This window comes from Syngnathus typhle, linkage group LG16 (assembly GCF_033458585.1).
Source record: "Syngnathus typhle isolate RoL2023-S1 ecotype Sweden linkage group LG16, RoL_Styp_1.0, whole genome shotgun sequence".
Lineage (NCBI taxonomy): Eukaryota > Metazoa > Chordata > Actinopteri > Syngnathiformes > Syngnathidae > Syngnathus > Syngnathus typhle.
Genome location: NC_083753.1, coordinates 7,434,129 through 7,444,588, shown reverse-complemented (window position 1 = coordinate 7,444,588; position 10,460 = coordinate 7,434,129). Strand labels below are relative to the sequence as shown.

General features: G+C 45.1%; 3 protein-coding genes across 5 annotated transcripts; 1 reads left to right on the top strand and 2 right to left on the bottom strand.

Annotated features, from left to right (window-relative positions):
* Positions 1–321: 321 nt before the first annotated feature.
* On the bottom strand, positions 322–4,550 carry l2hgdh (L-2-hydroxyglutarate dehydrogenase). The gene is made up of 10 exons (XM_061300462.1): positions 4,305–4,550; positions 3,239–3,354; positions 2,868–3,019; positions 2,649–2,780; positions 2,362–2,524; positions 2,260–2,294; positions 2,025–2,192; positions 1,624–1,781; positions 1,283–1,414; positions 322–1,215 (listed from the first exon to the last, which is right to left on the bottom strand). Exons 1-10 carry the CDS (start codon positions 4,388–4,390, stop codon positions 1,020–1,022), a joined length of 1,338 nt encoding a protein of 445 aa, XP_061156446.1. The 5' UTR covers positions 4,391–4,550; the 3' UTR covers positions 322–1,019.
* Positions 4,540–5,850, top strand: dmac2l (distal membrane arm assembly component 2 like). Of its 2 annotated transcripts, none has more exons than XM_061300511.1 (5): positions 4,540–4,661; positions 4,746–4,840; positions 5,080–5,288; positions 5,362–5,533; positions 5,742–5,850. In XM_061300511.1, the coding sequence occupies exons 2-5, from the start codon at positions 4,746–4,748 to the stop codon at positions 5,830–5,832; spliced, it is 567 nt and encodes a 188-aa protein (XP_061156495.1). In that variant the 5' UTR covers positions 4,540–4,661; the 3' UTR covers positions 5,833–5,850. The 2 variants fall into 2 exon arrangements, with proteins under 2 accessions (XP_061156495.1, XP_061156494.1); XM_061300510.1 differs by having other exon boundaries at positions 4,541–4,661; positions 5,718–5,850.
* A 1-nt stretch (position 5,851) lies between these two features.
* Positions 5,852–10,343, bottom strand: cdkl1 (cyclin dependent kinase like 1 (CDC2 related kinase)). 2 transcript variants are annotated; one of them, XM_061300468.1, is made up of 10 exons: positions 9,692–10,343; positions 9,202–9,416; positions 8,561–8,682; positions 7,841–7,913; positions 7,660–7,750; positions 7,348–7,548; positions 7,145–7,227; positions 7,027–7,083; positions 6,751–6,930; positions 5,852–6,562 (listed from the first exon to the last, which is right to left on the bottom strand). In XM_061300468.1, exons 1-10 carry the CDS (start codon positions 9,813–9,815, stop codon positions 6,461–6,463), a joined length of 1,248 nt encoding a protein of 415 aa, XP_061156452.1. In that variant the 5' UTR covers positions 9,816–10,343; the 3' UTR covers positions 5,852–6,460. The 2 variants fall into 2 exon arrangements, with proteins under 2 accessions (XP_061156452.1, XP_061156453.1); XM_061300469.1 differs by having other exon boundaries at positions 9,202–10,343.
* Positions 10,344–10,460: the final 117 nt, after the last annotated feature.

Genomic DNA, 10,460 nt, shown 5'->3' with positions numbered 1-10,460 from the left:
AACTTTTTAAAATACAAGAACATTGAAAAAAAATCCTGATATTTCAATTAAAATGTATAGTGCAATACATTCAAGAATTCCAACTCCATTTATAGACTGTAGTTCCAAGATTTACTCAAAACTCAACATGTATTACTTAAAATTACACATTTTCAATAGTTATAGATATAAAAACACGCACACACGCAGTATATTTAGTTGTCATTCAGCCTGTGAGTGCTCGCACGCCCTCTCGCGGACAAATAAGGTGCTACTCCTGTACAGCTCATTAACATTAATAATAAACACTAAATAATGTGAAAAAATGAGTCAGGTATAAAGTTTGCCTTTTAAAAATACTTTGTCTTTATTATATAAAATCAGTCATATTTATTTGTCAAAAACAAATGTGTTAAAAGCCACGGTATGTGATTAACTGTAAATATTTGGCATGATAACATCCTGAGTGGCGTGCTGTCACGCTGCAGTTGCATGACACTTGGCAGTAAGAAGAGAAAGGGGAAAAACGTGATTCTAGATGAACAATATACAGTATAGATATGTCCGTCCCCCCCCCCTTCCAGAATGGAAGTAAAATGTGCTTTTCAGCAAACAATAAACGTTCTAAAAATCCACCTCACTTATAAAACCGTTTTTCATCTAAAATAAACCACATTCTGTAGAGTTGGTGCATTTTTGAAGTTTGACTTCATTTTAGTGAGTGCATCCTTTGGCATAACAGTCAAGTAGATGTTCCCCAGCTAAAAAAAAAAAAAAAAAAGCGGCTCCAGTTCACCCATGACACTGATGTTTCCAAGTGATCCAGAAAATGGACGAATTACTTACGAGGCTCTTAAGTGTCGGGTTTAAGTCCAGAGATCAAGTCGGCACGTCTAAAATCGTGAAAACCTTTGTTGTTTCACAACAATAACCTCAGTGGATCTGTTCTAAAAATAAAACCAGTCACACGTAAAATGTTCCCCCACTTGAATTCCCAAATGAAGGCCACGACCTCGTTGCTCTCACGAGAACAGCGGCGATTACAGCGCAAAACGTTTTTCCACCTCGTCGGCGACCATTTCGGCGATGGCGAGCGAGGAGGTGGCGGCGGGCGAGGGAGCGTTGCGCACGTGCAGCACGCGGCTGCCCAGGTCGCCCACGCCGCCGTCAAACACAAAGTCGTCCACCAAGTTCCCGTCACGGTCCAGCGCTTGCGCTCGCACGCCAGCCGGACCCCTGAGAACATTAAAGTCCGTTTCACTCTGTTATCATAGATATAATATTGAATAATATTTGTATTTACCTGAGCACGTCACTGCGCGACAGTTCTGGTATATACTTTTGGAGGATCTTAACCTGCGCCCCGATGAAGATGCCTCGGTACATCTCGCCCATGCCGTACAAGATGTTCCTCAGCACGAGCTTCTGAAGACCTCTGACACAGCCAAGTTAGAGTGTCACACTATATCACTCACGACCGTAGCCACAGTCCCTTCATAGCCTTGTGGAAATCGACACTCATGCTGACATATATTTAAACATCATCTCACGCCTTACAGTACACGCCGTACCCTCGTATTTTGGTGACGTGTTATGAAAATCAAGCTGATTGACTTGACCTCGGTTGGTTTCCACGGGACTGACCTGAAGCTGAGCGCGTCGGCCAGGTCTCTCACGTTGACGTCGTAGATCTTGTATCCTTCCCTCTTGAAGGCCAGCACGGCGTTGGGTCCCAGCCAGATGCTGCCGTCCATGCGCGGCGTGAAGTGGACCCCCAAGAAGGGGAAGCGAGGGTTGGGCACCTTGGAGGGGGGGGGGGGGGAGCACAGTAGCAAAAAGTCATTTTTCATTCCTATTTCTTCCTTTCCACATTCTGATATCCAACGTGCTTCTATCTTCTAATGACTTCCAGATGTCCTTAAACACACAGACCGATAAAACGATTCCCTGGGAAAAGTTTGGAATTCCGTTCTGACCGATGATAAAAAAACATGTGGCCGTAAAGTGATTGCGTAACATCGGCGAGGGGGAAGGTTAGGGCTTACGGGATAAATGTTGCCTTTGACCAGGTAGTGCTTGTCCGGCTTGAGGATCAGGTAGTCTCCTCGGAAGGGGACGATGCGAGGCTCCCGGCTGCACCCGGAAATTTGCGACAGGCGGTCCGAGTAGAGACCCCCGCAGGTCAGCACGTAGCTGCAGCGAAGCTCGTTGCCCTGAGGGAGCGCATCCGGAAGGCATTCAATAACTTTATAAACATAACGGAACGTTTGGGCCCCTCACTTTTTTATCTTTGATGCTGATTGGATATTTGAGTCCTGAAAAAGACAATCAGAATGATGACATCATCAGTTAGCGTGTTTCTACGCTGCTATTGCTTCTTACCTTCAGCGCTCCCTGCTGGGCTCTCGGCGGCCAAGGAGATGTCGCTCACTTCGAACTGCGCGACCACCTTGCCGCCGGCCTCCTCAAAGTCTTTGCCGTACTGCAGCGCTACCTGCCGCCAGTCCACGATGCCCGTGTTTGGGGAGTCCAGCGCCATGACGCCCTGGACGGGGAGAAGGCACGTCAACGTTCAGCCAATGAATCAAAGAGGAATAAAACAATCCAGTGAAAAACCAAATCAAGACCTGCTATTAAACATTAGGCAAATGTCAAAGACTCAAACTTACCCTGCAGTACGGCTCCCGCTCTTTAATTCCTTTAGCGTCTATCATGCTGAGTCCCGGCACCTCGTTTTTCAGGCCTCGTTCGTACAACGCTTTGAGGCGAGGGATTTCCTCCTGTTCCACGGCCACAATAAGCTGCAACCACACACACACGCACAATCTTTACACTTTTAGGTGTTACTGGATGTGAAATAGTCGAGCGGTTACAAAAGTTGATTTGACCTTGCCGCACTTCTTGTAGGGCAGTTGTTTCTTGTCGCAGTATTCGTAGGCTAGCGCCGCCCCTCGCACGCATAGGCGAGCCTTGAGCGAGCCCGGCGTGTAGTAGATGCCGCTGTGGATCACGCCGCTGTTGTGGCCGCTCTGGTGGGTTGCTGAAAAGACAAAAACAAACAAATAAATATGTAAACTAATGAGCACATTGATCAATAGATTGAAAGCTTTTTAAAATCTGAAAAATGATTTGTTTTATTTAAATGTTTACATTTGATTTAATGTTCTATATTTATTTTTGATCATTTTATTAAAAACCTAATCAATGAATACCATTTAATTGATTAAACTGAATTTCAGTGTTTATATGAATGGCTCACAGAGCTCTTTCTCCTTCTCCAGCAGGGTGAAGGTGAGGCCGGGGTGTCGCATGATGAGCTCCCGGGCGGTGGCCAGGCCCACAATGCCGGCGCCCACCACGGCCACATCACACGTACTGGAAGAGCACACGCTGATTAGTCACCAATAAATTAAGAACTATACATTCGGAGGCCGGGCGTGTTGACAAAGCGGTTCAACGTCCTGCTGTTCGACACAACCACCACGACCTTTGAGACGGACAACCCGATGCACATTTGACCCATTTTTTAAAAAATATATATTTAACAATTAGAAAAAATAAAATGTGTGAATGGACAATGAACAGTACATGTAACAGCAGACTGTTGTGCTTTGGGATCCTGCACAGGAAGCCCCACAATGAAGAGTCAATGGCCAAATGTTCAAAGACTGAGACAACAGCTCCAATCTTGTGACCTCAGAAGAAAAAAAAAAGTCTGCAAAACTTCTCAAAAGCAGGCGCAAGACAAGAACAGTCACATCATTGAAAATGAAGTGTTTACAGTTGCCACCCCCTTTGCACGCCCCTGTCCACATTGAAATGGATCAGTTCAGTTCACCAAGTGGGTCTGAAGTGCGACACTGTTGTGATTCGGTTTTTTTTGTGTGCTTAAATTGATGTGTTTTTAAAAATATTGGGAATTTCTGTTTTTGCTCCTAATGCATTTAGCGTCAATTAAATCCGGTTTCGGTCCCGATTCCCAACAAATAACGGGGCTACTGTACAGTGCTCCAGTCAGGGAGTCATTGCATAACCGCCCTGCCTTCGAACTCTGCAGACACACTCGACTAATGTGAAACACATGGACGCGCTGTTCTTTTAAAATGGCGTTTCAAGGGAATAAAAAAATAAAACAAAACAAATACAAATAAATATACTTCTCTGTGCGTTGTGAAATTGGTTATTTGTTAGACCTGCTGTAAAATGCCCTTGACAGTGCAAACAAGTCGATAAAAGCTGCTCATATAGAAATGCATGTCGTAAATGTGCACATATACAAAGTAGAAAAGCAGAAATGTGAGTAAATTCAATGTTTTCCCTCTTACCTGTGCAAGTGTCTTGTGCAGGTGTCATCTAGCAACTTGGCGCTAGCAGCCTTTAAGGGGGCTCTTGTGCCCACGATCCGAAACATGGCAACCTCTCGTTCGAGTATTGTATAAAAAAATAGTAAAGGACAACTCTAAAAGTATTTCCAGGGATGGGTCCGCCTTCTCTTGTCACTTTTCCCCCTCCTCTTCTTCCCTTCGTCAGCTAACTTCCCACATGAAACCCAAAACTCGCGTCAAGACCCACGAGAGTTCCTCCTCCGCCAGACAGCCAATGGGAAGGCGCGTATTTGTGACGTTGCAGGCCAGACAAAATGGCCGCGGTCGACATGTAAACAAACCCGGCAAGCTTGAAGGGTAGGTGACAGAATGTTTACATTTTTGCACTATTTGCTCGCCTGAATATGCAATATGACGTTTCAAAATGTATTTATATTGCAGATGAAGCTGCTAGTGAAGGTGCTGCAGTCTGCTGTGAAGCAAAAAGAACCGAGACGGAGACATTTCTGGGGCTGGCTCAATGCTGTTTTCAACAAGTACTTATACCGATGTTAATTCTATAAATTGTTTAATAGGTGTCTGTGTTCATCTATAGAAGAGGCTCAAAGTATGTGAAAAGATGTATATGTTTCTAAAAGTGTCAATAAAAACATGTGACATGTTCAAACTTGGGTGTTGTAAATTACAAACTATAAAATGGTGCACATTTATTTCAGGCAGTGAAGTGCTAGTACAAGTGTTACTTTTACCTCCTGAACTTTGGTCTTGTTTTTAGGGTGGACTACGAGCGCATCAAGGCCGTGGGTCCCGATCGAGCGGCGTCCGAGTGGTTGCTGAGGTGCGGCGCCAAGGTGCGCTTCATGGGTTTGGATCGCTGGCACGGGGACTACAACGCGCTGCCCACCGGGCCTCTGGGACGCTTCAAGATCCAGGCCATCGACGCCACCGACTCCTGCATCATGTACCGAGGCTTCGACCATCTCGGTTTGAGAAAGGCTCCTTTCCATGCTTAACCTTAAGTGAGGTAGAAAAGATTGACGGCGTTGCGTTTGTGCAGAGGGTTTGCAGCATGTGGAGGAGGTGAAGCTCCAAAAGTGCGTTTACATCGAGGACGCATGCTTGGAGCGGCTCAGCTCGTTGGAGAACCTGCAGCGAAGCCTTTTTATCATGGAGGTGGTGTCCTGCGGAAACGTCACCGACAAGGGTCTCGTTGCTCTGCACAAACTCAGGCTGGTCTCTTTTTTTCAAATGTACTTTTTAGTCAAATAAGTTTTGATTTTGAAAAAAGCATTACATGCATTGTTTTAATAACCTGTTATTCTAAGTAAAGCATAATCAATTCCAGGAAGTAGTAGTTACCTGGAATTTGAGGATGCAAAACATCTTTTAAGATGCTTTTGTTGTTTTGTGTAGTAATCTGGAGTACCTGTTCCTCAGTGACCTGCCTGGTGTCAAGGACAAACAGACCACAGTGGAACGTTTAAAGACGGCACTCCCACGCCTTGACATTCAAGTGGACTTGGATTAAAAAAACAACAACAAAGCACTTTACTGTTGACACCAATTTATTTCTCATCAACATGGTCCTTTTAACTTGCCGCCAAAAGGACTCGTTTATGCTTCATCGCAAACATAAATGCTTGTATGCTTCCATGGGCCAATTTTGGGTTTACATGCTGAGATTTGTTTTGTGTTGCCAACAAATCTAAGTTATATCTCATGGTAGCACAAATGTAGGCAAACAATTTAGGGTGTCAACCACCGAGTGGTACAGCAACATTTATGGAATATAAATTGATGCACTCAAATTTGAACAATTTGGCATTTCCACAACTGCGGACGTCCTTAGCACCAATGTGATGATCATCTCGACTAAATTATCAATGTTATTGTCTCTCTGCTTATTTCAATAAATACAATTGAGAAAGTAAAAAAAAAAAGTGGCATCCTACTTGACTTGGGGTGCGGAAGATTTGACCAAATCTTCCATGTCATGTATAAGCGGAGCATAGTGTCATACGACGCTCCTTGTCCTCCGTCAGCTAGCTAAGACTTTAAAAAAGTCATGAGGAAAAGACACCGACAAATGTCAGTCACTCATCTCCGGCGCTTTGCTTCACTTCCTGAGTCTTGTTGATGCACGCGTAGACGTGTTTCTAGATGTTGGGCAGGTGATAGTTGAACTTGCTGAGGTTGTGAAAGTATTTCTTGGTGTCCGAAACGGGGAAGATGCTGCTGCCTGTCAGCTGAGGTAAACACTGACAACGACAAGCCAAAAATGGAATCAACCTCAGAAGTTCATATGCCATGAGAGGGAGTGATGACATCAATAATCAGTTTTAATAACATTGTGATTATGGATGGATGAGCAAAGTATTTTGAACTTTGTCTCAGCAAATGATGTACATTAGAAACATCGCCTTTATTTGTAAAGCGCGTGACTCACTGGCAGGTGTTTGCGCGGCAGGCGGGTCCTCCTGTTGCCGTGGCGATCGTGCCCCACGCTGGCATTGATGTTGCCCTGTTTAGCGTTGCGCTGGTACTTGTGTCTCAGGTTATCAAAATAAGGATGCTGCAGCAGCTGCTCGCATGGAAGACGCTCGCTCGGGTTCATACGAAGGCAAGCCTGACGACCATATCATTTCACAGGCACGTTTAGTTGACTAAGGAATGAATTAGACAAAGAATATAGAAATCCATTTGGTGCTAATGCTGCCATTACCTTCATGAGACTGAGGGTTTGGTGGGAGAGGTTTGGAAATTTCACCTCCAGGGGTTCCTAACGTGTGCAGAAGAATGTGTTCAAACTTGTCACTAAGGAGTTTCGGTGCAGCTCATACCATCTGTAGAGGTTCCGGGATGGCGAGGCCGTGGAAGAATTGATTGGTGCTGAAAATTTGCTGATGGCGACAGATCAGATCGCCTGCAAAATATTGTACAAACAAGGAGGAAATTCGATTATTTTAAGGGAGACAAAACAAAATGAAAATGATCTTTAACTCGTGCTAAAAGCGTTTTGAGTTGCTCTTTTAGCAAAGCTGACCGAGGGTCTTGCGGATCAGGTAGAGTTGGTCCATGTCGGACTTGCCGGGCCACAGCGGAACGCCGGAGAGGAGCTCGGCGAAGACGCAACCGACGGCCCACACGTCCACGGGGGGGCCGTACTGCGTGTCCCCCACCAGCAGCTCGGGGGCACGGTACCAGCGCGTGGCCACGTAGTCCGTGTACGAGTCGCATGGCCCCGCTACATACATGACAAAACAATTCAAAAGAGCCAATCATTTAATGAGACAATGGAGAAAAAACCTGGACTATATTGATTTTAATGAAAGATTTTCATCATTGTGATGCTTACTGAGAATCCTGGCAAACCCAAAGTCGCACAGTTTGATGACGTGCTGTTTGGTGACGAGAATGTTCTCAGGCTTCACGTCTCTGTGGATACACTGGTCAGGGTCAGGCCGAGGGAGGGGAAAGGAATGCTCGTTAAAAGACAGGAGGAGAACCAAAGATGTGTGAAAGCGTCGCTTACTGACGTTGTGCTTGTGGCAGAAGTTAATCGCTTGGAGCGTCTGCCACGTGATGCTCCTTGCCAGATGCTCAGGAACGCTGCACACAACAACAAAAACCTTCAGCAATTTCCTACTATAAGAAAAAAAAGCAACAATTTCACAGGATCATTGCTCGAAAATCACTGCATCCAATCAAAAACCGGGAATATCCCGCTTGCAGGCACTAGGGACCGTTACGATGCCTCCCTCGGCCCGTTTACCGAATATAGATTTATTGCCACGCTCGGCAGGCAGCTGTGTTGTCTTACGGGTAGCCATCTTTTCAGCGTTGCCACGGAAACTGCCATCACGTGACTCGTGATTCAAAACAAGGTCCGCCCCTCCTGAAAAAGAGGCTGGCGGCGCCCCGCGGGCACAGAGCATCGCCGCAAACATTCCCGGCGGGGCGGGTCAGCTTCCCCAGGAGACGGCCAACACAAAGGCGGCAACATACAGTATGTCACAGGGAGATAATCCAATGTACACAGCGCTGCTCAGTTGGAAATACACCTGAGATGTGATGTCATCGGACCAAAAGCCCAAGACATAAAGGGTCTGAATTTTGCGATGATACAAAAATAAAATTGTAATGCTGCAAGAATCAAAGATATAATTTTTTCCGTATTTAAAATTGCAGTCTTGTGAGGAAAAAAAATCCTTTTGACCAAAAACAAAATGTGATGTCAGTGTGAGTGTGATGCTGACCCTTGGGGGTGTCGATCCAGCTCATGGAGCACCGTGTGGTCGCAGTACTCAAACACCAAGTGAAGCTTCCTCTTGCGCCGAAACACCTCGATCAGATTCACCAAGTTGCCGTGTTTCAGTTGCTGCACACGCACATGGACACACAAATACACACAAACGTTACGCGCACACACGTAAAGACAAGTCCGCAGTGAGTGAGAGTCGTGGAGTAAGACGTCCACCTTCCGAAATCCAAAGTGTTAATAGGCGCACATAAAGCTGGCGTCGCCCCCGACAACAGCCCCAACTCACCTCCCCCCCCTCCAGGGTTCTGCCAAATTTATGGGCTGCCACTCCCACCCGCCAGCGCTTGACTAATAAAGCAGAGGAGCTGACACTTGTACTCAATACGAGGTGGCGGGCACCCTTCCAAATTGGAGCGTCCAATTGTGATTTCAAGTCAAACTAGTGCTGCAACGGAATGCATATTTTAAAATATATATATATATAAAATTGTATATTTCTGGTTTTGTTTTCCTAGCCTAAAATCATTTAATAATACTTCCTTAGGTACATTAGTCATTTATAGTATTTATGAATTTTTGGTTCTTGGTAAATGCAAACTATGATGACAATTCTGAAATAGGATTTTGTGTGTCGACCTTGAGCATCCTGATCTCCCTGAGTGCGATTTTCCTGATGGTGGGGTCGTCCTCCGATTCCACAAACTTTTTGATGGCTACGATCTGTCCCGAGTCTCTGTTGCGACATTTGAAGACCACGCCGTACGAACCCTCGCCGATCTTGCCCATCTTCTCGTACTTGTCCATCCTTCGATACAAAGCATCCGCAAAAACAAACCAAGGGGAAAAAAGTCCTTGGAACACAAAAAAAATAAAAATAAAAATCAAATTATGAATGATTTTTAGAAACAAGTTGCAGTTCTAAGTGTAAACGTTTGGTTACATACAAGACAATTCAAATAGAGTACTATAAAAAAGGCGGTGCAAAACAAGAAAACAAAAAAATCTCAGGGTGTTGTGGGCGTCCAATGAAGGCGCAGCACCGTTGGTAAACATCACCAACAAAATAAAACTCTTTCAAAATAATATCTTCAAAAATATGTCATGAAGATAACGACACATCACTTACTTTCTGAAGGTGATGGAAATAAAAATATCCTGAGATGTTTAGTTGGAGAGAAACTCAAGAGGCTTCCTTCTCTCTGAGGCTCAGATGTGATGTGTGGAGGGGGGAAAAAAAAACTCCCTAACATATCAAACGTGCACACACACACACACTTGCACGCACACACACACCTTTACAAGACCCGCATCCACTCCCACTTTCACAATAAAACAGTGCAAGTGCAAATTTAAATTGACACAAAATACAATGCTGCAGTAAGAAGAGTAACTCGACTGACATCTACCATGTCTCCTAAATATAATTATGGGACAAAGGAAACATCAAGTCATGTCTTCTACTTGATAGACAAACTTGTCTTTTATGGTGAAGGGAAAGAGGGGGCTACCTTTTCTGTCACCCACCGTCCTTAACGCGCCCGACTTGACGCATCTTCCCGGTCCACCAGCCAGTCGCCGTAGCAACAAGTTGGGAGGTGAAAAGAAAGAAAAGGACTCTGTGGATTTGTCCACATGAAAGCTGGAACAATGAGGACATTTAAAAGCAGTTACAGACAAAACAACAAATAAAACTAAGAGACTAGATTGTACCTTTGCTGTCGTGGGAGCGGGGACTTCCTGTTTTGAGGAGCTCGATTTGCACATATTCCAAAAGGTCGCGTCACATTGAGACCAATTAACGCTGCTCGGGGGCAGAAGAGTGGCAGCCTGAACGGGGGAATTAACGGCAACTAATACCCACACATCAACACGCACGCACATGGAAAATAATATTA